Raw genomic sequence first — 26,734 nt, forward strand, 5'->3', positions numbered from 1 at the left:
ACCCTATCAAGGCAAAAAAAACATAAAATGCTAGCCATCTCTGGCTGGGCTGATGATTACTATCTCTATATCCAATGCATTTACATTTTTCATAACCTGCTTCCATCTGCCTTCTATGGATCATGTGAACAAGTTGCTTGTTTCTTCATCCTATCCCCTGCTATTCCTTCATACATCTAAAATGTGTATAAAAACATGAGAGCCAAGACAGCAGTTCTGGAATTTCTCCCTTGGGCAAAGGGTTTAAAGTTAAAATCTTAAAAATTAAAAGCAAATTAAAATAATAAAAGCACAAACATAAAACCTTAAGGACATCACATTCTTCCTCTAGACTTCTTATAGAATCATGCAATCCAAACTTTCCTATTTTACAATAATCATCAAAAAACCCTCTTCTTTAGAATTCAAAAAATAGGACATTTGAAGCAAATTTTATTAAACTACTAGGTATTATTTCAAGTTTCTGATTATAGATAAAAGAAGAGATGGGGGAAAAGGGAAATAAATGTACTTCTTTTCTTCTGCCCTTTAGAATTTAAACTTAGAATTTAAATAACTTTAAGGTAAAGTAATAGAAATCTAAATTGGCTTAACCACAGTGAAGACACCATACTAATTCTAAGATTTCCATGCATTTGAATCCTTTTCAGTTTTATTAACCTTATATCTCTCATCTTTCTTTCTTGCAGTAGTTTCTCTTGATTAATATCTATGAATAATTTACTTACAACTGAATAAAAACAATGTTATTTTTGAGACAGATAATCCTAGGCTGGGTTGATTTAGTAACTTATTTGGCGGTCACTTAATGTTCTTAAACAGTTGTTTGCTTATTAACAAAATGAAGATATTAATAGCTTTTGGTTCTAGATAAACCTAAGGCAGGTAAATGTATAGAGTCTGATGAAGGGCATTGCAAAAAAAAAAAAAAAGCTTGTCATAGCCTTTTCTATTTAACTCATCAAGTAAACCTTTAAAACCTAAACTTGCAAAACAATGACTTATTTATTACGAAGTAGTAGTCAGTGGGGGAGTACTGAGCCCCAGTCTTAGCACTGAATGGAATAGCCTCCTGGTTGAGTGATAATGTGACACCAAACTTCATTCCTTATCTTCCAGCAAGAAGGCATTAGAAATAAGTGGTCCCAAGGTAACCAAGCCATTGACCAAGTAAAAGAACTGAACTTATCACCAGACACATAACTTATGAAGAAATTCATCTACTCTAAGAGAATATGTCCAGTTTGATATTGTCTATGAAGAAAAAATCAGAACTTGGGAGATACTGGAAACTCATATGTATTTTTTGTCTTGTCCACTGTTTTTCCTTCCTTGATAAAATCCAATGTTATTCTGAATACCCATTAAATAATTAGATATTTTTAGAAGGGTTAGAGTTGAGCAACAACAACAAAAATTCACTTGAAAATGAGAATAAAATTAAAATGTTATCATATAAAGATAGCCGTCCTAGTAATATAGAGAGTAGGAAGCAATAATAAACTATTTATAAGGCAGTGCAACCTTGAATATTGGCACTTTGACTTTTCATTATTTTACTAAGGTGACCCACTTGGACTAACCTTAATTAAGAACTGTACTCTCATAAAAATAGATATTATCTTGATTACTATGCATGGAATGTCAATACTCATACTCCCACTTGCTATTTGTAAAGAAATAATAGTCAAAACATATTTATTCTATAGCCATAAAGAAGCATAAAGCTGGAATGCATGGTAAGGTCATTTTGTCTATATTCTTTTTTTTATGTGATTGCAATTAAAATATCTTTACTGACTAAAAATCTCCATTTAAAAAACTTCAGAGAATATTTTCCACCCTTTTGCAACAATGTCAAAACAATACCACAGGAAAAAATATGAACTTAAAAACATTTTTTTATGGTGTGTTCTAATTTGACTCATTTATCCAATTGTTCTTAAAAAGAAGCTTTAATAATCTTCCAAAATTATTCTCCATTTTTATATCCCCCAAATCCTACATATGCTCTGTGAAAGAATTTCAGTCTAAAATGGAAGCAGAGAATAGAAAATAGAAAATCTTATACATATGCCCTCAGGGAAACAAAACTTGAGGACTGAGAGATGGATTTCCCATAAATACCTAATTTACAGAAAACTGATAGTATTGGGATGCTCTTAAATGATAGGAAATTGATCAAGGAATCTTGGGAAATTTTGCTTATGTTTTCCAGAGGCATGAATAAGTCACTCTGGATAAGTTGGTCTTGTAAAATAAACTGAATTGAGTTTTGTTATGGGACTGGTCTGGTTTTGTCTCCTTGGAAATTTTCAAAGTTAATCTTCCTTTGTTTTTTAAATCGACTCTAAGCTCTCACTTCTTTACCTTCCCTGTCCATAAATACAGCCTATCCCAAATTGTCAACAGACTTCTCTGAAGCTTGCTACAGTTTGTGTATCCTGAATTGCAATTCTTCTGCTACTCCCAAATGAGACAATTTTTGACAATATTGAGTTTGCTTCATTTTATCTTTTTATTTAGGTAGATATTTTTTTTTGCATTGGAAGTGGGATTCAAAGGAGATGACCCCCAAGGGATATGACCCTTGAAATTGTGTGCAGTACCCCCATGAAAGCCCTGGAGCTTATTGCATCTGTGCCATTGTCTAGTTTTGGTTTGGTGATTCTCCTCTCAGACTCTGGCCTCCCCCCATTTGGGTGGGTTTTCTGACTGCGTTAAGGATCTGTTTAAAAGTTTTATCCTTTTCAGTGAGCACTTTGTTTGCTTATTGGAAACATGCTAGAATTTTGGTGTAATTTCTTTGGAACGAATGAGAGCAAAAATTAAAAATTCTATAGGTGGGCATGGGTTCAACAAATAAATGGTGTTAGAGTACTTGCCACCTCCCTTTAGAGACTTTAGTCTCTAAAGCAAAGACTTATGTGAGAGGATACATTGATCACAGACAAACCAGACTGACGTTAGGTCATCTGTCAACTGCAAGACAGTTTACATGAAACAAGGGACAACTGGTCATGGGTCAGACGATAGGGCAAAGGCTGTCTTCCAGGAGAAAAGAGAGGGAATCCCATCAAAGACACACTGTGAAACAAAACTGCCAACCCTGAAAGCACATCCATCAGGCTATTTAGGGATTTAGGAATTTTGCTTTTGCTGTCAGAAAAACCTCGGAGATATGAGATGCCAGTCATCTCAATGCCGTAATAGTGACATTTATTCAGGGATCCTGGCTAATTTTATGTTAAAAAATTATGGTCCATCCTTATGTGCACTTTTGACTAGATGATCCAGTCCTACTAAAGATAACGTAGAACTCCAATGGCCATTATGAGAAACTTTCAATCTGCTGAAATATTTTTCTTCAGACTAAATTAGAAGACTAAGGCAATAAAAACTAAACAATCTGAGTGGGATAACTATTTTAATTGGTACCTAGTTCAGCATTTTAACACATTATTGACCAGGGGATTTTTGCAGAAACTAATGCCTGTGGTCAGCAATTTTTTATGTGAGTAAATATTAAAATGTTTTCAGTCGATAATGTTCAGGTAACAAAAGGCATATTAATATGTCTCTGGTCAGTAATGTGTTAAAATTACCTCTTTGTAAAATAGCATTTCTAAGATAGCTTAAGGAAATAAAGGAGATAAACCAGGCAGCTGAGGCCTCTTCTTTGGTGACAGGAGCCAGGGTTTCCTGTAACCTGGTTACTTGACCTCTTCTGTATTCAACTTTGCCCACTTCAAATCCTCTTTCTTTATCTAAACTCTCTTTCTTCTCTAGTTCCTAAACTTTAACAACTGAGCCTATTAAAACTTTCCCTTTTAAATTTAGGTATTCTGAGGACCCTGCTAAACCATTAATTAATTTTGTTCCATGGACCAAAGTTGAACTTGGGTCTATAGAAAACTATTTTCCCAAGGTAATTGAGGATCCTCAGTTCAGTTGCTCACTAGTGTCCAACTCTTTGCGACCCCATGGACTGCAGCACGCCAGGTTTCCCTGTCCATCACCAACTCCCGGAGCTTGCTCAAACTCATGTCCATCCAGTTGGTGATGTCATCCAACCATCTCATTCTCTGTTGTTTCCTTCTCCTCCTGCCTTCAATCTTTCCCAGCATCAGGCTCTTTTCCAATGAGACAGTTCTTCACATTGTGTGGCCAAAGTATTGGAGTTTCAGCTTCAGCATCAGTCCTTCCAATGAATATTCAGGACTGATTTCCTTTGGAATTTATTGGTTGGATCTTCTTGCAGTCCAAGGGATTCTCAAGAGTCTTTTCCAACACCACAGTTCAAAAGCATCAATTCTTCAGTGCTCAGCTTGCTTTATAATCCAACTCTCACATCCATACATGACTACTGGAAAAATCATAACTTTGACTAGACAGACCTTTATTGGCAAAGTAATGTCTGTTTTTTAATATGCTGTCTAGGTTGGTCATAGATTTTCTTTCAAAGGATCTTTTTCCTTTTTCAAAGGATCCTCAAAGATTTGCCAAATAATTCAATATTGTAATTCAAACTGAATCTTTGATCTTTATCAGTTAATCCACATGCTTATTGGAGAAGGTTAAGCCCAGCATTGGATGAAAACTGCTCATTGGGAAAGTCTCAAAAAAACCTTTGGATTTTCAAGTCAGCCAACAAATAGCTCTTTTATATGACCAAGCTCCTGTCATAACCCAAAGGCTACATCTTGCCATCCTGAGGAAGTTCTGAAAGCTAGCACATGGGGACAAAATTAATGCATGTACCCATTGAATTTTGTGCCCACAATTCAAAAGCCTATTGAATCTATTCATGATTACTACAGCAGACTCAAAATTGTTTTTAAAGAAAATATAGACTCTCTATATACATTGACTCTATCAATGCGGCCTTTACTTCAATGTTTATAGTTAAAACAGAGATTTTTCTCTGTTAGTCAAGATAACTGAAAGAGAATGAAGAATAATATTCACCTTGACCTTGTCAACATAGCTAATCAGTTAGCACATGCCATGGAAGATGATTCCAAAAAAAGGGGGCATGGCTAAAAGTTTTCAACAGATGGAATCTCCCAAGGAAACTGTTCCTAACCTATTTTGTCTTATTGTAAAAAAAAAAAAAAAAAAAAAGGAAAAGAAAAACTGACCTTTGAAAGAGAGACTGCAGTTGATTTTTTTAAAAAAGCTAGACAATTATAGTTTTCAAACAAACTCTTCCTAAACTATTTTGTCATTATTGTTAAAAAATAAAAACTAGCCACTGGAAGAGAGTTTTTTCAAAGTCAACAGTTACAGCTTTCCAAAAGCCAAGGGTCAAGGTCATTCTAGTGATGAGACTCCAAAGGAGCAAAGGGATTATTTCCCATTGTACCATATAACAGGATGGAGGAAACTATTCCCCAGATCTGATATAAATCCCTTACATACCAAATGACACAGGAGCTACTCTATCAGTTCACAACACCACTACAAATAAACAGTTCCTTCAAATAGTGAGGAGTTCAAATTAATCACAATATGTCTCTTTCTCAACCTATATCCATTTTCCTTGGGACCTTTACAAGATAAACACTTATTTCTCCTCAATATTGTAGCCCCTTTTCACTTATTAGGATGAGATTTCCTAGAAAAATTTCATGCTGACATTTCTTTCTCTTGAATGAAAAATAAATTCAAGAGATTGTAAGTCAAGTTTTAAGTCCCTTAAGTCTAATGCCCAAGAGAATCCAAACTTTTTCATATGATCAATACTTTATGAACCATGTTGTTCAGTCTCTAAGTTGTGTCTGACTCTTTGAAACCCATGGACTGAAGCATGCCAGGCCTCCCTGTCTCTCACCATCTCCTGGAGTTTGCCCAAGTTCATGTCCATTGAATTGGTGGTGCCATTCAACTATCTCATCCTCTGTTATCCACTTCTCCTATAGCTCTTACAAACCATAGAAGGACAAATTTCAGACACATCTTCATTATTTAGTGTCCCTTAGTCTATGACCAACATCTTCCACAGACATAGACAGAATTCATATTGTCCCTCTCTTGGTTCAGATCCAAACGAATCCCTCCAAATCTCTCTCAAGAATTAATCAATACCCTATAAACAAAGAGTTTAACTTTACAGAGCATAAGATTTATCATGTGTGTATGCGTGCTCAGTTGTTTCCTACTCTTTGTGACTCAACGGACTATAACCTGCCAGGCTCCTCTAACCATGAAATTGTTCAGGCAAGAATACTGGAGTGCGTTGCCATTTCCTTCTCCAGAGGATCTTCCCAACCCAGGGGATCGAACCCGCATCTCTTGCATCTCCTGCATTGGCAGGCAGGTTCTTTACCACTGTGCACCTGGGAAGTCCAAGACGTACCATAAAAGACTATAAAGCACAGGAACTTATTATTCCTTGCAGTAGTCTTTGTTCAGTTCAGTTCAGTCGCTCAGTCTTGTCCTTGTAAAACCCCCTATTTTACCTATAAGAAAACCTAATGATTGAGGATAAAGATTTATTCAGGATCTCTAAGCAATGAATAACATTGTCATTCCTCATTATATTGTTGTTCCTAATCCCCATACATTATTAGCATTAATCCCTACTGAAAGCAAGTTTTTCATCATGATCAATTTATTCAATACATTGTTTAGTATTCTGGTTGATGAGGCTGGCCAATATATTCTTGCTTTTACCTTAGAAGGACAACAATATACCTGAACAGAAATGGCCCATAGTTCTTCCAAAAGTCCTTCTTCTCACAAAATTTAAAAGCTGATTTTGATGATACAAAATCTTCTGGAGGCTCTACCATTCAACAATATATAGACGGTTTACTTCTGTGCTCACCTTGTCAAACCTAATCCTCACAAGAAGGCAGATTTCATCTGTTACAACTCTTAGCCACTAAGGAAAAGAAGTTCTCAAAGGAAAAATTGCATATTGTTCAAAACCAAGTCCAATATTTAAGATATTTTATCTCAGAACAAGGGTTACACCTAGATAGATCCCAAAAGCCTTCCTGGCATCTTGTATTTCCCCAAACCTAAAACTAAACATCAATTATAAGGTATTCTTGTAGTAGCTGCTTAGTATCACAATTGATTCCAAACTTATCTTTCATGGTCCAGGCTTTGCTTGTCTTAATAAAAACCACTAAACTCCCATTATCTCAAAAAACCAAGATGATCTAGCCTTTAAAATCTTGAAGGAAACCTTTATAAATCATTTTGCCCTCAGATATATGAACTATGGAGAAGGAAATGGCAATCCACTCCAGTATTCTTGCCTAGAGAATCCCGTGGACAGAGGAGCCTGGTGGGCTGCTGTCCATGGGGTCACACAGAGTTGGACATGACTGAATTGATTTAGCATGCATGCATGCATGCATGCATTGGAGAAGGAAATGGCAACCCACTCCAGTCTTCTTGCCTGGAGAATCCCAGGGACAGAAGAGCCTGGTGGGCTGCCATCTGTGGGGTCTCACAGAGTCAGATATGACTGAAGTGACTTAGCAGCAGCAGCAGTAGCTTATGAACTATAAACTCCCCTGTTTGCTTTTTGTTTAGGAAAAAGAGGATAATACCCTCAGAATACTTACTCAAAAACATGGGGGCTACCACAACCTCTAGGTTATAACAGTCAACAACTAGATCCCATGACCCAGTGTCACCCCTCATGCTTTGGGGCTATCCTTGCCACTCCCTTCTGGTAAAGGCCACTGAAGAAATGGTCACAGGATCCTCTGACCATTTTTGTACCTCATGCTGTCAAGGTTCTCTTGAATTCATTTCATTCCCAACATTTTTCAGCAAGCTCTCTTACTTTATAAAATTCTTTCACTAACCAACCTACGTATCACTCTCATTCATTGTAACAATCCAGTTACTCTTTTTCCTTCTTCCATGAACAAACCCTCCTATATCTATCTAACTTGAATGAATCACCTATCAGCCCCATGTAATAACTTAAAAGAAACCTTGACAAATGTTGACTGTTCATGGTTTACTAATGGCTCTTACTTGAAAAATGAAAATGGCAAATATTGCACTGGATATTCAATAACAACTCCTTTTGAGGTCCTTAAGGCTGTACCCCTACTTTTGGCCACTTTAGCCCAACAAGTTGAATGATATTCTAAATGATATTCAAGCATGTAATCTACCAGAAGGTAAAACTGCAAACACAAATACTGATAGCTATCATGCCTTTAGAGTACCCCATGATTTTGGAATGTTATAGAAACCAGATTTTTTTACTTCCAGTAGAGACAAAATTTAAAATGGTAGTTATGTTCAAAACTTAAGATGCTATACTCTGGCCAGCAGCTTTGGCTATTATTAAAATCCCTGGGCATTCTAAGTTCAACTCTCTGGAAGACAAAGGAAATCACCTCATTGATTATTTCTTCAAAAAATGCCGCTCTTATGGGATCCACGGACAAAATGTCTGTCACAGTCCAGAAGACTACTTTTGCTGGTGACAGCCTAAAGTGCATTATCCAGGAAAATACAAAAAAATGGCCCGTGAAGAAGAAAAACAAAATTGAAGATTTAAAGGCTACTGGTATCATGAAGAAAAGAAACTCTAGTTGTGACCCAAAAATAAGCCAGTCCTTTTAGGAAATTTAAAATTTATATTACTACCATACCTAAATTAAATTAGTTGGCACTTGATAAAATGATAATATTCATGAATCAATATTAGTAGAGAAACATTGACAAGACTGCAAAAAGTGCTTACCTTGTCACTTTGTAATTGTTGCTTAGTCACTAAACCATGTCTGACTCTTTTGTGATCTCAGGGACCTCAGGCTCCTCTTTCCATGGGATTTCCCAGGCAAAAATACTGGAGTGGGTTGTTATTTCCTTCTCCAGGGCATCTTCCCAATCCAGGGATTGAACCTGCATCTCTTGTGTCTCCTGCTTGGCAGCAGATTCTTTACTAACTGAGCTACCAGGAAGCCCACTACCTTGTCACTTGGCTGCTGATAAAATACTATTCATGAATCAGTATTGGTAGGGAACCTTTGACAAGGCTGCAGAAAGCATTTACCCTGCTTGTTCCATCTGTTCTAAATGCTGGAAAAACTATCCAAACTATCTCTGTATATTTTCATTTATCCAATGAACCACCTGAATGGATTTCATACAATCACTCCAACTCATGAATGTTTTTATAATGGTTTGCATATTTTCACATTGGACTGAAGTTTTTCATGAAAACATGTGACTGCTTCTTCTGTAGCTCAGATATCATTAGAAAAGATTATTTTCACTTGGGGAACTCCCTTGAACTTCATAGTGATTGGGGAATCCACTTTACTGGTCAGATGTTTTGATGAGTCTGTGTGGTCTGGCCATTTCTGCAGTACCTTTATTGTACTTATCATGTTTAGTCTTCAGCATTGCTCAAACATAAAAATCTAATTATTAAGACTCAGCTGAATGAGTTGAAACCCTCTGAACACCGTGGCCAAGAGTATTATTCTTGGTTCTTCCAAATTTTAAATCTATTCCCTCCAGGATGCAAAAACTTATATCTTTTAAAATAATTACAGGACAATTGATGCACTTAGCCCCAATTTCTTTTGACCCATAGCTAATAAAGAAAGATATCCTTCAATTTTGGAAAGGCATAATCAAGCCCATAAACATTTTGATAGAGCAGGCTTTCCACAGTGCTCTTTCAGGAAACAGATGTCAAACATCACACCTTACAGCCCAGAGATCTCATCTATCAGAAGAGACATTTCCAAAAAGATATCTTTAATCTTTCTGGAAAGAACCCTACTGCACATGATAGTAAACAACCATGATTCAGCCAAACTTCAAGGATTCATGTGTCACATCTAAATAAATCCCCCAAATCTGTGGAGATATATGTATTAACTGGTGACCTAAGGCTAAAAAATTTTAAGGACTAAAGTAGATGGCATCTAAAGAGGATAGCTTACCTAAGATATATGAACCAGACCTTTATAAATTTTTTTTATTTTTTTTTATCCCCACTGTGTATCATGTTAAATCATGTCATTCATGCCTTTGCTTGTTCTTTCCCTGATTTTCCTACTGCCCTTTTCTTCAGATTTAGCTTGTATACCCACCTTACAAAAATTCTCTGATTCTGTTAAACTTACTGAATTGTTATATTTATGCCATGATTCGATGGCATCATCAACTCACTGGACATGAGTTTGAGCAGACTCTGAGAGACAGTGAAAGACAGGGAAGTCTGGCATGCTGCAGTCCATGGGGTCACAAAGTCAGACATGGCTGAGCAACAAAACAGCAACAACATATTTATGCCAGAGCTAACAATAATCATGACTAATCAGGACTGGTGGCCTAGATACTATATTTAGAAAGATGGCAAAATATAAGTAGGAAAGATGTAAGATTTTCCTTTGGTAGCTTTGAAATCACTAGTCTCCTCTCTTCTAGAAGATTGGCACCAGATATTATTGGTTTCCATTGGGTACCGTCAACTCAGGCCTGAACTCTTATCTCAAATTTTTCTTGGTTTCATAAACAATGATGAGCATGACAAAACCATAGTGTACCTCCCAGTGAATATTTGTAACTTTGCTATTCCATATAACCTTGTGAACATGAATTCACTCCCTACTGGAATATACACAAGCTTATATCATCTTCTCCCTTAATGTATCTCTATAATGGAAATGAAAACAGTAACAGTACTGTTAAAAGAGAAGCTGACATGCTCCCACTCAATGGCATGTTGTTGGAAATTGGCCAAAAATCTGGCAGATGGTTAAAACTTAATTCAACTTTCTTCTCACCTCAAGATGTTCCAGACCTCCATGAAAATCTTATTTATACTAGATCAGTTAACTTGTTACTTCAGATCTGTAGAAATTTAAGGTGCTCGAACAAACATTCCCATAATGTGAATGGACCAGATTACCATGTGTTCTGTATAGTAAGTGTGTGTGTGTGTGTATGTGTGTGTACATTCATATAACCACAAGATATCATCTTTCATTCAAAGAAAGGAAATCTAAGCAAAAGGACAGAATTATGTCTATCCTTAAAAAAACATCGGGTATTTCTTTTCATGTGGAAAAATGTATATTCTATTCTTGCCTTAATTGGAAGGTATATTATAAGATCACTGTCCTTACTCCTGATGCCAAAATGAGAAAAACTCTTCCTTCCACTGCTTATATACCTAATTTTGTTTTTTTTATCATACCAGCTTTACAAATGACATAAGAGTGGGGAAGCTTATAGTTTGGAGAAGTGACTACAAAAAACACTATAGTGGATAGAAAGGGCTCAGGGTTGCAATCACCAAAAACTTTTTCTTTGGGTTGGGATAGCAGAATTTGAAAAACTGATTCACAGTCTTTTCATAGTTATGTCTACCACTTTCAGTGCTTCTGTCCAAGCTTTGAAATATCAAGAAATCCAAATAAAATAAGTATCCAAAAGTAGTGCTGAAAAAAATTCAAAACTCTAAACCTCCTCACTTCTCAGCAAGGGGAACTTGTGTCCTAGTGAAGAAAGTTATTTTTATGTCAATAGGTCAGGGAAAATAACTTAACACAAGAACTAAAAATAACATAGGACATTACCAAGCAGAAGTTGTCCAAGCTCCTGAACCTTGGGACGTATGGCACCACCGACTCAACAGACGTGAGTTTGACCAAGCTCTAGGAGATGATGAAGGACAGGGAAGCCTGGCATGCTGCAGTCCATGGGGTCTCAAAGAGTTGGACACGACTGAGTGACTTAACAACAAACATAAACAGTTGGGGAAACTGGTTGAGAAGCATATTTCAATCAATAACTGTCATTGAGTTTCTGGTCTCCAGTTTATTTCTACTGTTTTGTAATAGTATACATATATCTTCCTCAAAAATACATGTACGAAACAAACTTCTTTTTCTTTCAAAGTCTTGTCTTGAAACTCAACTGACGATGAAAACTAAATCATCCACCACAGAGGGACATAACTGAGATTCTTTCACCAATCCTCTCGCTCAAATGAAGCAGTAGCACTCCTTATCATTTTCTTCATCTGTGGGACAAGACACCTGAGCATGAGCCTCCTCAGCTTCATAGGAAAGAGACCTGAGGACAACCCTCTTCAGATCCAAGGGACATACAATGCAATCCATCTATAAAAAAGTGTATAGCAGAAAAAATTAACAACACCTGAATGATAATTTCTCAGCATGATTTTTGTGAAAGATCTTGAACAAAAGGGGGAAAATGTGAAGGAATGGAACCAGAGAATATAAAATGGAAGGTCTCACATATGTACCCTTGGGGGGGGGGGGGGAGGGGAACAACAATGACAAAGAGAATGATTTCTCATAAATGCTTGCTTCATATAAATTTGATAACATTGGAACTTTCTTGAATGACGGGAATTTGGTCAGGGATTATCTTCTATCAGTCTTGAGAAACTTTGTATATGGTTACGAGGCATGAACTAGAAACTACCCAATCAGGTTGGTCTCAGACAATAAGCTGAATTGCGTTCTGTTTATGAAACAAGACTGGTTTTGTCTACTTGGGGAATTTTCAAAGCTGTTCTCCATTTGATTTTTATTTCATCCAACTCTCATTTAACTCTTCCCCTCTTTACATTTTCTGCACATAATTACAGCCAAATCCACAACAGACACACCTGTAGCTTGCTATTTGCATGTCCTGAATAGAAATTCCTCTGCTAGTCCCAAATAAACACACTTTCTTTGACAAATGACATTCTGTGTATAAAAGTATGTGTTTTTGACCTTCTAACAGGTGAATATTTGCATTTAATATTTTTATTTGCTTTTCCTCAAGAGTAATGATGTACATAACTTTCCATGTGTTTTCATTATTAAAGCTTAAGGTAAATGGATTTATTTTAAAATTATTTATTTGGAAATAAAAGCAAAAATAAACAAATAGGACCTAATTAAAATTAAAAGCTTCTGCACAACAAAAGAAACTATAAGCAAAGTGAAAAGACAGTCTTCACAATGGGAGAAAATAATAGCAAATGAAGAAACTGACAAACAACTAATCTCAAAAATATACAAGCAACTCTTTCAGCTCAATTCCAGAAAAATAAACAACCCAATCAAAAAATGGGCCAAAGAACTAAATAGACATTTCTCCAAAGAAGACATACAGATGGCTAACAAACACATCAAAAGATGCTCAACATCACTCATTATCAGATAAATGCAAATCAAAACCACAATGAGGTACCATTTCACACCAGTCAGAATGGCTGCGATCCAAAAGTCTACAAGCAATAAATGCTGGAGAGGATGTGGAGAAAAGGGAACCCTCTTTCACTGTTGGTGGGAATGCAAACTAGTACAGACACTATGGAGAACAATGTGGAGATTCCTTAAAAAACTGGAAATAGAACTGCCATACAACCCAGCGATCCCACTGCTGGGCATACACACCGAGGAAATCAGAATTGAAAGAGACACGTGTACCCCTATGTTCATTGCAGCACTGTTTATAATAGGCAGGACATGGAAGCAACCTAGATGTCCATCAGCAGATGAATGGATAAGAAAGCTGTGGTACATATACACAATGGAGTATTACTCAGCCATTAAAAAGAATACATTTGAATCAGTTCTAATGAGTTGGATGAAACTGGAGCCAATTATACAGAGTGAATTAAGCCAGAAAAAAAAACACCAATACAGTATACTAACGCATATATAGGAATTTAGAAAGATGGTAATGATAACCCTGTAAGCAAGACAGCAGAAGAGACACAGATGTATAGAACAGTCTTCTGGACTCTATGGGAGAGGTGGGGGAGATGATTTGGGAGAATGGCATTGAAACATGTATAATATCATATATGAAATGAATCGCCAGTCCAGGTTCGATGCAGGATAGAGGATGCTTGGGGCTGGTGCACTGGGATGACCCAGAGGAATGGTGTGGGGAGGGAGGTGGGAGGGGTGTTCAGGATTGGGAACACATGTACACCCGTGGTGGATTCATGTTGATGTATGGCAAAACCAATACAATAAAGTAATTAGCCTCTAATTAAAATAAATAAATTTAAATTAAAAAATAAATTAATTTAAAAAAGAGAAAAATTATTTGGGGTTACAAATTTTTTTGAAATAAGTTTCAACAAAGTATATTTTATGCTCAGTAATTCTTTCAGTTTGACAAATGGCCACTGAAATCTTTGACAAAAGATTGACATATAGAATGCTTCTCTACTTTGTAGACCATCTCTACTATACCCTATGCCTAAAATAACCATTGATCTGCTTTTGAAGAAGAGATTAGTTTGTATTTCCTAGAATTTTATATAAATTGAATTATGCAATATGGATAATTCAAAAACAATGACAAAGAGATCAACTTCCAATGCCCAGTTGTGGTAAAAGTTAAGTCCAATGCTGTAAAGAACACTATTTCATAGGAACCTAGAATGTTAGGTCCACGAATCAATGTACATTGGAAGTGATCAAACAGGAGATGGCAAAAGTAAACATCAACATTTTAGGAATCAGTAAACTAAAATGGATGGGAATGAGTGAATTAAATTCAGGTGACCATTATACCTACTTCTGTAGGCAAGAATCCCTTAGAAGAAATGGAGTAGCCCTCATAGTCAACATAAGACTTGGAAATGTGGTTCTTGAGTGCAGCCTGTAAAATGACAATGTTTTCAGTTTGTTTCCAAGGCAAACTATTCAGTTTCACAGTAATCCAATTCTGTGCCCCAATCACTAATGCAGAAGAAACTGAAGTTCAATGGTTCTGTAAACACCTACAAGAACTTCTAGAACTAATACCCCCCAAAAGGGTATGATGAAAATGTCCTTTTCATCATAGAGAACAGGAATGCAAAAGTAGGAGTTCAAGAGATACCTGTAGTAACAGGCAAATTTGATCTTTTACTACAAAATTAAGCAGGGCAAAGGCTAACAGAGTTTTGCCAAGAGAACACATTGGTCATAGGAAACACCCTCTTCCAACAACACAAGAGACGACTCTACACACGGACATCACCAGATAGTCAACACCAAATTTCAGATTGATTATATTTTTTGCAACCAAAAATGGAGAAGCTTTTTACAGTCAGCAAAAACAAGACTGGGAGCTGACTTTGGCTCAGATCATGAACTCCTTATTGCTAAAATCAGACTTAAACTAAAAAACCTAAAGAAAAAAAAAAAAAAAACACGAGGCCTTTCAGGTATGATCTAAAAGAATCCTCTAACGATTGTAAAGTGGAAGTGACAAATATATTCATGGGATTAGTCTGGTGGAGTTTCCTGAAGTACTATGTAAAAAGGGTTCAAAATGCTGTACTGGAGGCAGTGATCAAGATCATCCCCAAGAAAAAGAAAGGCAAAAAGGCAAAAGGGTTGTCTGAGGAGGCCTTACGAACCAATGGAAAAGAAGAGAAAGCAAAAGGCAAAGCAGAAAAGGAAAGACATACACATCTGAATACAGAATTCCAAAGAATAGCAAGGAGAGATAAGAAAGCCTTCCTAAGTGAACAATGTAAAGAAATAGAGGAAAACAATAGAATGGGAAAGACAAGAGATCTCTTTGAGAAAATTAGAGACACCAAGGGAAAATTTCATGCAAAGACTGGCACAGTAAATAACAGAAATGGTATGGACCTAACAGAAGCAGAAGATATTAAGAAGAGGTGGCATGAATACTCAGAAGAACTATACAAAAAAGATCTTAATGACCCAGGTAATCACAATGGTGTGATCACTCACCTAAAGCCTGATATAGGAAACATCACTACAAACAAAGCTAGTGGAGGTTATAGAATTCCAGTTGAGCTATTTCAAATCCTAAAAGATGATGCTGTGAAAGTGCTGCACTCAACATGCCAGCAAATTTGGAAAACTCAGCAGTGGCCACAGGACTCAAAAAGGTAAGTTTTCATTCCAATCTCAAAGCAGAGCAATGCCAAAGAATGATCATACTACTGCACAATTGCACTTTTTTAACATGCTAGCAAAGTAATGCTCAAAATCCTACAAGCTAGGCTCTAAGAGTATGTGAACTATGAAATTCCAGATGTACAGTCTGGATTAAAAAAGACAGAGGGACAGAGATCAAATTGCCAACATCCATTGAATCATAGAAAAATCAAGGGAATTCCAGAAAAACATCTTCTGTTTCACTGACTATGCAAAAGCCTTTGTGGATCACAACAAATGGTGAAAAACTCTTAGAGAGATGGGAGTATCAGACCTGTATATTATTCCCATACCTGCCTCCTGAGAAACCTGTATTCAGATCAAGAAGCAGTAGTAAGAACTGAACATGGAACAACAGACTAGTTCAAAATTGGGAAAGGAGTATATAAAAGCTGTATATTGTCATCCTGCTTATTAACTTATATGCAGAGTACATCATGTGAAATGCCAGGATGGATGAAACATAAGCTGGAATCAAGATTGCCAGGAGAAATATCAATAAGCTCAGATATGCAGATAACACCATCCTTATGGCAGAAAGCTAAGAGGAATTAAGGGGCCTCTTGGTGAAGGTGAAAGAAGAGAGTTAAAAAGCTGTGGTACATATACACAATGGAGTATTATTCAGCCATTAAAAGAATACATTTGAATCAGTTCTAATGAGGTGGATGAAACTGGAGCCTATTATACAGAGTGAAGTAAGCCAGAAAGAAAAACACCAATACAGTATACTAACGCATATATATGGAATTTAGAAAGATGGTAACAATAACCCTGTGTACGAGACAGCAAAAGAGACACTGATGTATAGAACAGTCTTATGGACTCTGTGGGAGAGGGAGAGGGTGGGAAGATTTGGGAGAATGGAATTGAAACATGTAAAATATCATGTATGAAATGAGTTGCCAGTCCAGGTTCGATGCACGATACTGGAGGCTTGGGGCTGGTGCACTGGGACGACCCAGAGGGATGGAATGGGGAGGGAGGAGGGAGGAGGGTTCAGGATGGGGAACACATGTATACCTGTGGCGGATTCATTTTGATATTTGGCAAAACTAATACAGTTATGTAAAGTTTAAAAATAAAATAAAATAAAAAAAAAAAAGCTGACTTAAAGCTCAACATTTAAAAAACTAAGATGATGCCAACTGGTCTCATCACTTCATGGCAAATAGATGGGGAAACAATGGAAACAGTGACAGGCTTTATTTTCTTGCACTCCAGAATCACTGCAGATAGTGACTACAGCGATACAGTTACCTAAATTCTATAGAGTAAGTAAATAAGCAAATATTAGGAAACAAAACCCTATTTCAGATTAAGTAGGACGTTGCTTATCAACAGTCTTTCATAGTTAGTTTCCTTGTACAAATAATAGGAAAATAAGACCAAGTTACTCTGCAACTATTATTTTTCTTGTGAAAAACACTTGCTTTTCTAGAAATTTCTGAATTTATTCATAAATTGAGACCTTACATTAATTGTGGTTTTGGTCTCTTTCTGCCCATTTAAGGGTCAAATATAAGGATGTTTTTATGTTTAAAATACTTTATTTCAAGTTTTATTGGCCAGAAAATTAAATTTCTTTCACCAAGTATAATTTCGCATTGGTCAAACAGTCTTAAAATGTTCAGTTCATGTTCTTAACACATCTTTGTATACTTATAAAGGTCATTATCGAGTCATATGTTGTTAAATTCACAGTATAAACAAATATTTATAAGTAAAGTTAATATTAAAGTAAAATTCATAGATAACAGTAAGGCATACTTTCTTCTATAGTATTCTTTTACTTATTCTGTAGAATTTAAACTTTGCCTTTCTTTAAAGTGCTTCACATACCAGAACCAACTCACAGCAGCATACACTGATGAACAAGTTAAAAAACTTCTGACATGCCAAAGAATATCTACGGAGCACTTTAAAATTGTAAAACATTGGAGTAGTTCAACCTGAAGCAAAGTGGACATATTCCAGGCTCATTTTTTTTTTCCAGGAAAATAATTATATCCATTTGAATCTGGCAGAGTTATGTTTTTGGATGGACTTTGATGGCAGACATAGTAATGAAGCTCAATTAAAAAAAATCATAGTAAAAAATCAAGTAAAAAACATGCAGTTAAATTACTATGGGTGAAAAATATTGTATTTTAACAGCACTGAAAGCAGATAAAAAGCAGAATCTATAGTCTATACTATATATATACATATATATATGCATATGGTATATAATAATTAGCAGTCTCAAAAAGTATATTGTAGAATATGGAATATATTAAGACAACTGGGCTATCATTTTCTAAGTTTATTAAAGTTTTTAAAAATTGGGATTCTTGATCTATGGGGTCCATTTATGTTTTATGGTAAGTCCAAATCTTTTTGTTGTTAGTAATGGGTATGTAACTTTTATTTTTAAAAGAATTAGAGTCACTAATATGAGTAAAGGTAATATGAAAATCCAAAACAGGAACAAGTAAAACATGATTTGGAAGATAGGAAAGACAAGAATGTTCAAGAAACTATGCAAAAATAATTATAAACATAGTCCTAAATTAGACAAGCACAAATTACTCTAAAAATATTTTGTACCTAATTTTGTAAAATTAATTATATTTAGTACCATTTAATTAGTACCAATTTCATTTGTGTTTTAAAACTTAAATTCAGTTACAACTTTCCAAGAGTATAGTTACATGTGCATGTTCCTAAAGTCATATGATAAAGGGGCTTCCTGTGATCACTAAGCTACAGCCAGTCTGCTTAAAGACAGCTTGGGAGCCTCATATAAAAGTGTTAGGTTTCTGCATGTTTTCACTCTTTTTTCTAAATACTTTTAAATGAATAGCATAATTCCAGTTATTATCACATTAACTCATCAAGTACCAGTGGTGTATCTTTCCTTTTTTAATGTGTCAATGATGTTGATATCACTTTCCAGAGGAGATTGAGGAAAGCTCAGTGATCACAGCATAATTTTATATAGGATGACTATGAGAGCCACAATTTATTTAATACCATTTATCTTAAATAAAAAATTTCAAATATTTTCATTGAGTCCTTCTTAGGAATTTTCATAATCTTATACTGAACCATCACTTTAGTTTACAGATTTGTCACAATTGGTTAAAACTCTCTATTAACAGTGACCTTTCCCTCCGATTCCTAAACAAAAATATATTAAAAAGCATTTCAAAGTAAGACTTATTTTTCTTATAGATTAAATCAACTGATGAGGGTTTTATTGCTGAATATGTTCTTTATGATTCCCAATACCTAAACAAAACTAAAATTTCAAGTGATGAACATAAGCCTTTTTTAACCAATCAGAGTCTATGCCAAAACTCACTAAAATAATGAAACTAACTGCCGGAAGGAACTTAAAATTAGACCTGCTTCTCTAAATGTGAAGTGGCAGAAGCTTTTGCATATTAATTATTAGATATCAATAGTTTCCCCTTTTTAGAGAAGAAAGGAAAAGAAGGATGGACTCATTCCTGATCAAGCTTAATGCCATGGGAAGAGGTCAATAAGGACTTAATGAACTTAACATACTCACACTTGCTTAATAATGGATGCGTTAGAATCATGATGACAGATCCTTTTGAAGGTATAAGGTGAAGCTCTGAATCTAATGATAAGTAGGAGTTGTGATGGGTAATAACTTAGTAACAGCCTAAATACACATTTTTATGAGACAAGTAGCCCTTCTCAGGCAAGTAAAAAGCAGACTAATGAGATGTTCCTGTGGGATTTTATATATAAACATTAGAAAGGAAAACTTCCTGCCTACTGTGAAACCACCTACAGCAAAGGCTATATAAGTACTTCAAAGAGGAAAAAGCCAAGAGGCTTGGAATTTAGACTCAGTCGTGGTTGCCTTGAGCTTTGGATCCCGGAGACCACAGACTTTGAAATCAACCAAAGCTGGGCACACACTCTGGATACCAAAGGCTGTACAACAACTATGTCTTCCACAACACCTTGCCAAAACTGTTCTGGGATTACAGATTTAACAACCATCCTTCCTAACACCAGCTGCCAGCATGGTGGTCTTAAAGCCAATAGCTGTCAACCAACCGGCCATGTTCTGAGAACTATCCAGTCCCAGGACTACGAACCCACTCCTTGCTTTTCTCTCACACCCCTCTGCTTAATCAACAACTTCAACACCTGTCCCTTTCTGGATGATTGTGGCTGGTGTGATGGTGGCATCAACAGTAATGAGAAAGAGACCATGAAAATCTTGAACAATCGCCTTACTAACTACCTGGAAAAGGTATGAATGCTGGAACGAGAGAACGCCACACTGGAGTGCAAAATCCAGGAAGAATGTAACAAAGAACTCCCGGTCATATGTCCTGACTATGTGTCCTACTATGCAACCATTGAGGAGCTCCAGCAAAAGATCTTGTGTACCAAGGCTGAGAATTCCAGACTGGTTTCACAAATTGACAACACCAAACTGACTGCTGATGACTTGAGAGCCAAATATGAAGCTGAGGTGTCCCTACGCCAGCTAGTGGAGGCAGATGCCAATGGCCTACAGCAGATCCTGAATGCACTGACGCTGGGCAAGGCTGACCTGGAGGCACAAGTCCAGTCTCTGAAAGAGGAGCTCCTTTGCCTCAAAAACGACCATGAACAGGAAATCAGTTCCTTACAGAGCCAGCTTGGGGACAGACTCAACATTGAAGTGACCAGTGCCCCTTCTGTTGACCTAAACCGGGTTCTACGAGAAATGAGATGTCAGTATGAGTTGATCATGGAGACAAACCGCAAAGATGTAGAAGAGTGGTTCAACACACAGATGGAGGAGCTGAACCAGCAGGTGGTGACCAGCACTCAACAACAGCAGTGCTACCAGAAGGAGATCATTGAACTGAGACGCACCATGAATGCTCTGGAGATTGAACTGCACACTCAGCACCGCATGAGAGACTCCCAGGAATGTGCCCTGACAGAAACGGAAGCCCGCTACGCAGTCTTGCTGGCCCAGATCCAGTGTCTGATCGATAACCTAGAGGCTCAACTGGCAGAGATCCGGGGGGCCCTGGAAAGACAGAACCAAGAATATGAGATTCTGCTAGATGTCAAGTCACAGCTGGAGTGTGAGATTGCCACATACCACAGCCTTCTGGAGAGCTCAGATGGCAAGCTTCCCTGTCACTCGTGTGCCATCAAGCATGAGCCTTCTGCTTGCATATCCAGCAAGGCCAGGACCATGGAATGCACAGCCCCAGTTCACACATCATCCTTAGGCCCCTGTGGGATACATGAGTCCTGCAGCACCTGCAGCATCCTGCCCAGAATTCTGGTTAAAATCTGCACCATCACTGAGGAGATCAAGGATGGGAAAGTCATTTCGTCTCACAAGCACGTGCAGCCTTGCTTCATCACCAGAACTGCCAAAGCCTGACATCCCAAGGTGATAAAAATGACTCTGATTCATGAAAGAGAGGCCAATCCTTGTTTCTGCCAGAACCCCCCAGTCCCTTGAGGTACTTAGTTTCTTGCTACTACATTGAGTCCCCATTGCTAGATATAAGATTTTTTATTCTGCTCCTTCCCTAAGTCATTGCCACCAACACGACAATAAATGACATTTCTCTGGAAAAAAAAATAAATAAAATAAAACAGTCTCTTATTTCTATGGAATATCAAAACTTACAAAATAAAATCTAGTCCTAGAGTAATAGAATCAGAAGAGCAGGATACTTTAAGCACACACAAACAAATGCATACATATACACATACACTCACACACACACACACACACACACAGTGCAAGAATAAAAAAAAAATGTTTCTTAGGCATAACGTGAGGAAGAAAGAAAAAGCTAAAACAACACATTATTCTCTTTAGTGAATTTATACAATACCTCACAAATAAACATTATATCTGAACCTTATTAGAATGAAACAGTTGGAAATCAAATTAGAATCATATCACCATGTCAGATACTGTGTTTAATTCTGGTGAATAACATTGATTTTTTTTTGTTTATTTCTTACAATGTTTATATATTTCCTAAGAGACATTCACAATGGTTAGAAGCCAGACCCTCAAAAAACAAGCAGCTTGATCTGGAACCCAAGATGCTTTGAAAGTAATTCTGACTTGGATCCTTACATAATTTTTATTTGATTAAACCTAATATTATTAATTTTAATATCAAAATAAAGGTATAATCAATTATCACATACCCACCATGTATTTATTATGATCTCTGGCCTTAAGTCAAGTCTCAAAATCAAAATTAATAATGAAGGTTTATACATAAGGAAACAGGTCTGCATGGTTCAATTTTCCCAAAATAATAAAACTATGGCCCAGCAAAACTAGGCTGTAAACTAAGAAATGTCTTTGTTCCAAATTTTGCAATCTTTCCTATTAACTCATAATAACAGGTTAAATTATTATTTGGTTTTCTAAAGTATATGTATATATTAGATAACCATTAGATATAAATGACTACTAAATAATGGCACTATTTCAAAGCTTTTTTTAATTGTCAGTGTCAGAAAGGAAATTACATACTATTTTCAGTCAATATGGTTTTCACTCTAGGTGATTATGGGCCATTTCTGCCTGGTTCAAAATTTTAGCTCCAGTGTTAAACACAATGCTTAGTACCTAATAATTGCTGAGTCTTTTTGAAAAAATGAATGAATTGCCAAATGAAGGAATTCTGGTGGATTTTAACAGTAAAGTTAATTTTGTTTTATTAGAAATTAATTCCTCTAGTTCCTATCTTTGGAGAAGGCAATGGCAACCCACTCCAGTACTCTCGCCTGGAAAATCCCATGGACGGAGGGGCCTGGTAGGCTGCAGTCCATGGGATCGCTAAGAGTCAGACACGACTGAGCGACTTCACTTTCACTTTTCACTTTCATGCATTGGAGAAGGAAATGGCAACCCTCTCCAGTGTTCTTGCCTTGAGAATCCTAGGGACCGGGGAGCCTGATGGGCTGCCGTCTATGGGGTCGCACAGAGTCGGACACGACTGAAGTGACTTAGCAGCAGTTCCTATCTTATTGTGATATTTTAAAGAGTAGGTAAACAAAACAGAAATTGTTCAAATGAGGAAACAAACTCTTTTTATGTGTAGGGGCAGGGTTTCTGTTTGCTTGATGCACGATACTGGATGCTTGGGGCTGGTGCACTGGGACGACCCAGAGGGATGGAATGGGGAGGGAGGAGGGAGGAGGGTTCAGGATGGGGAACACATGTATACCTGTGGCGGATTCATTTTGATATTTGGCAAAACTAATACAGTTATGTAAAGTTTAAAAATAAAATAAAATTTAAAAAAAAATAATAAAATAAAATAAAATAAAACTATGTATATATAGAGAGAGAGATAGAGAGATTTTTTAAATATTTCTTTTTTTTTTTACTGATTGATATAATCAAATTTTGAAATATAAATTCAGGATGTACAAAAGGAATAAACTAGCAATACCACTACTCATGTTGCAAATGCACATTTCTATAATATTTAACTGGAGGAAACTCAAAGTACATGATCAAACGTGAACTGTGCACTGGTCCTTTGTCTCCATGTCACTGGACCTTGAGGTATCAGTAATATTTAATTATTGTGATTCTTGTGAAAACAGTACTTTCTTATGGTATCCTCAGAAGACAAATGAGCTATGTGATTGAAAAACTACTTTTCATGTGAGCATTGACAAGTAAAATGCTTAAAGTATTAGCCAGCATTGCAAAATGTTAAGGTTAATGTTCACTATTTGTATTCATTTGCAAGGGCTGCCATAACAACATACCACTGACTAGGTGGCTTAAACAAGAAAAAAAAAAAATTATGTTTTCAGAGTCCTGGAAGGTAGATGGTCCATGATCAATATATAGGCAGGTCTTACTTTTTTCTGAGTTCTCTCCTTGTCCTCACCTGATCTTCCCTCTGTGCATATGTGCCCCTGGTGTGTCTCTCTGTGTTGTAATCTCCTCTTCTTATAAAGACACCAGTCAGGATAGGTTAGGGCCCACAAAAACAGCCTCATTTTAACTTGCCTACCTCTTTAAAGACCTTATCTCTAAATACAGTCATGTTCTGAGGTACTGGAGGTCAGGACTTGAAAATATAAATTCAGGGGAAGAGAATTCAGCTTATGACACTAATACAAGTTTTTCAATTGAATAATTAAGTATAATTTGTTTAGATGATCAAGACTGGTTCATTTAGGAGAGATGACAGTGGAATCCAAGGTGAAAAAATGTCAGAAGTAGGCAAGACGCATAAAGCAGTAAAGACTAAAATCCAAAGTTTTTTGAAAAAACAAAAAATAAAGCTTCTTTATTCTAAACAATGTGTTATATTCTAACCCATTCTATCAGTAAAATTTTGCTTTTCTGCATTGCCTGGATCATGAAACAGCATTTTCAACCATCATTATTCTCTTTTAGAGAAAATCATTTAAGAAAACTAAGTTGTCTGATGTTGGCATTCAAAAAAATATATGTACTTTTTTTTTACTCCAATCCTATTTCAATCTTAGATTTATTTTTAAAGCCCATAATTGTACATATTAGATATAATGTAATATATAATGGTCAACACTGAAATCAGATTGATTATATTATTTGCAGCCAAAGATGGAGAAGATCTCCACAGTCAGCAAAAACAAGACCAGGAGCTGACTGTGGCTCAGATCATGAACTCCTTATTACCAAATTCAGACTGAAATTGAAGAAAGTAGGAAAACCACTAGACCATTCAGGTATGACCTAAATCAAATCCCTTATGATTATACAGTGGAAGTGAGAAATAGATTTAAGGGACTAGATCTGATAGACAGAGTGCCTGATGAACTATGGACGGTGGTTCATGACATTGTATAGGAGACAGGGATCAAGACCATCCCCATGGAAAAGAAATGCAAAAAAGCAAAATGGCTGTCTGGGGAGGCCTTACAAATAGCTGTGAAAAGAAGAGAAGAGAGAAGCAAAGGAGAAAAGGAAAAATATAAGCATCTGAATGCAGAGTTCCAAAAAATAGCAAGAAGAGATAAGAAAGCCTTCTTCAGCGATCAATGCAAAGATATAGAGGAAAGCAACAGAATGGGAAAGACTAGAGATCTCTTCAAGAAAATCAGAGATACCAAAGGAACATTTCATGCAAAGATGGGCTCGATAAAGGACAGAAATTGTATGGACCTAACAGAAGCAGAAGATAGTAAGAAGAGGTGTCAAGAATACACAGAAGAACTGTACAAAAAAGATCTTCACAACCAAGATAATCATGATGGTATGATCACTGACCTAGAGCCAGACATCCTGGACTGTGAAGTCAAGTGGGCCTTAGAAAGCATCACTAGGAACAAAGCTAGTGGAGGTGATGGAATTCCAGTTGAGCTCTTTCAAATCCTGAAAGATGATGCTATGAAAGTGCTGCACTCAATATGCCAGCAAATTTGGAAAACTCAGCAGTGGCCTCAGGAGTGGAAAAGATTAGTTTTTATTCCAATCCCAAAGAAAGGCAATGCCAAAGAATGCTCAAACTACCGCATAATTGCACTCATTTCACACACTAGTAAAGTAATGCTCAAAATTCTCCAAGGCAGGCTTCAGCAATACGTGAACTGTGAACTTCCAGATGTCCAAGCTGGTTTTAGAAAAGGCAGAGGAACCAGAGATCAAATTGCCAACATCTGCTGGATTATCAAAAAAGCAAGAGAGTTCCAGAAAAACATCTATTTCTGCTTTATTGACTATGGCAAAGCCTTTGATTGTGTGGATCACAATACACTGGGGAAAATTCTGAAATAAGATGGGAATACCAGACCCCCTGACCTGCCTCTTGAGAAATTTGTATGCAGGTCAGGAAAAAACAGTTAGAACTGAACATGAAACAACAGACTGGTTCCAAACAAGAAAAGGAGTACATCAAGGCTGTATATTGTCACCCTGCTTATTTAACTTCTATGCAGAGTACATCATGATAAATGCTGGGCTGGAAGAAGAAGGAGCTGGAATCAAGATTGCTGGGAGAAATATTAACAACCTCAGATATGCAGATGACACCACCCTTATGGCAGAAAGTGAAGAGGAACTAAAGAGCCTCTTGATGAAAGAGGAGAGTGAAAAAGTTGGCTTAAAGCTCAACATTCAGAAAACTGAGATCATGGCATCTGGTCTCATCACTTCATGGGAAATAGAAGGGGAAACAGCGGGAACAGTGGCAGACTTTATTTTTGGGGGCTCCAAAATCACTGCAGATAGTGATTGCAGCCATGAAATTAAAAGATGCTTACTCCTTGGAAGGAAAGTTATGACCAACCTAGATAGCATTTTGAAAAGCAGAGACATTACTTTGCCAACAAAGGTCCATCTAGTCAAGGCTATGGTTTTACCAGTGGTCATGTATGGATGTGAGAGTTGGACTGTGAAGAAAGCTGAGTGCCAAAAAATTGATGCTTTTGAACTGTGGTTTGGGGAAGACTCTTGAGAGTCCCTTGGACTGCAAGGAGATCCAACCAGTGCATTCTAAAGGAGATCAGCCCTGGGTGTTCTTTGGAAGGAATGATGCTAAAGCTGAAACTCCAGTACTTTGGCCACCTCATGCGAAGAGTTGACTCACTGGAAAAAACTCTGATGCTGGGAGGGATTGGGGGCAGGAAGAAAAGGTGACGACAGAGGATGAGATGGCTGGATGGCATCACCGACTCGATAGACACGTGTTTGAGTGAACTCCTGAGATGGTGATGGACAGGGAGCCCTGGCGTGCTGCGATTCATGGGGTCACAAAGAGTCGAACACAACTGAGCAACTGAACTGA

At 36.8% G+C, this 26,734-nt stretch overlaps 1 protein-coding gene across 1 annotated transcript; it reads left to right on the forward strand.

Annotated features, from left to right (window-relative positions):
* The first annotated feature begins 3,546 nt into the window (after positions 1-3,546).
* Positions 3,547-21,351, forward strand: LOC129633040 (keratin, type I cytoskeletal 39-like). Its single transcript, XM_055554827.1, is given in 3 exon segments — positions 3,547-3,554; positions 3,841-3,928; positions 19,705-21,351. Coding segments are annotated over 3 exon segments (1,743 nt in total).
* The last annotated feature ends 5,383 nt before the right edge of the window (positions 21,352-26,734 follow it).

The sequence above is a fragment of the Bubalus kerabau genome, chromosome 18, assembly GCF_029407905.1.
Source record: "Bubalus kerabau isolate K-KA32 ecotype Philippines breed swamp buffalo chromosome 18, PCC_UOA_SB_1v2, whole genome shotgun sequence".
In the NCBI taxonomy this organism is placed as follows: Eukaryota; Metazoa; Chordata; class Mammalia; order Artiodactyla; family Bovidae; genus Bubalus; species Bubalus kerabau.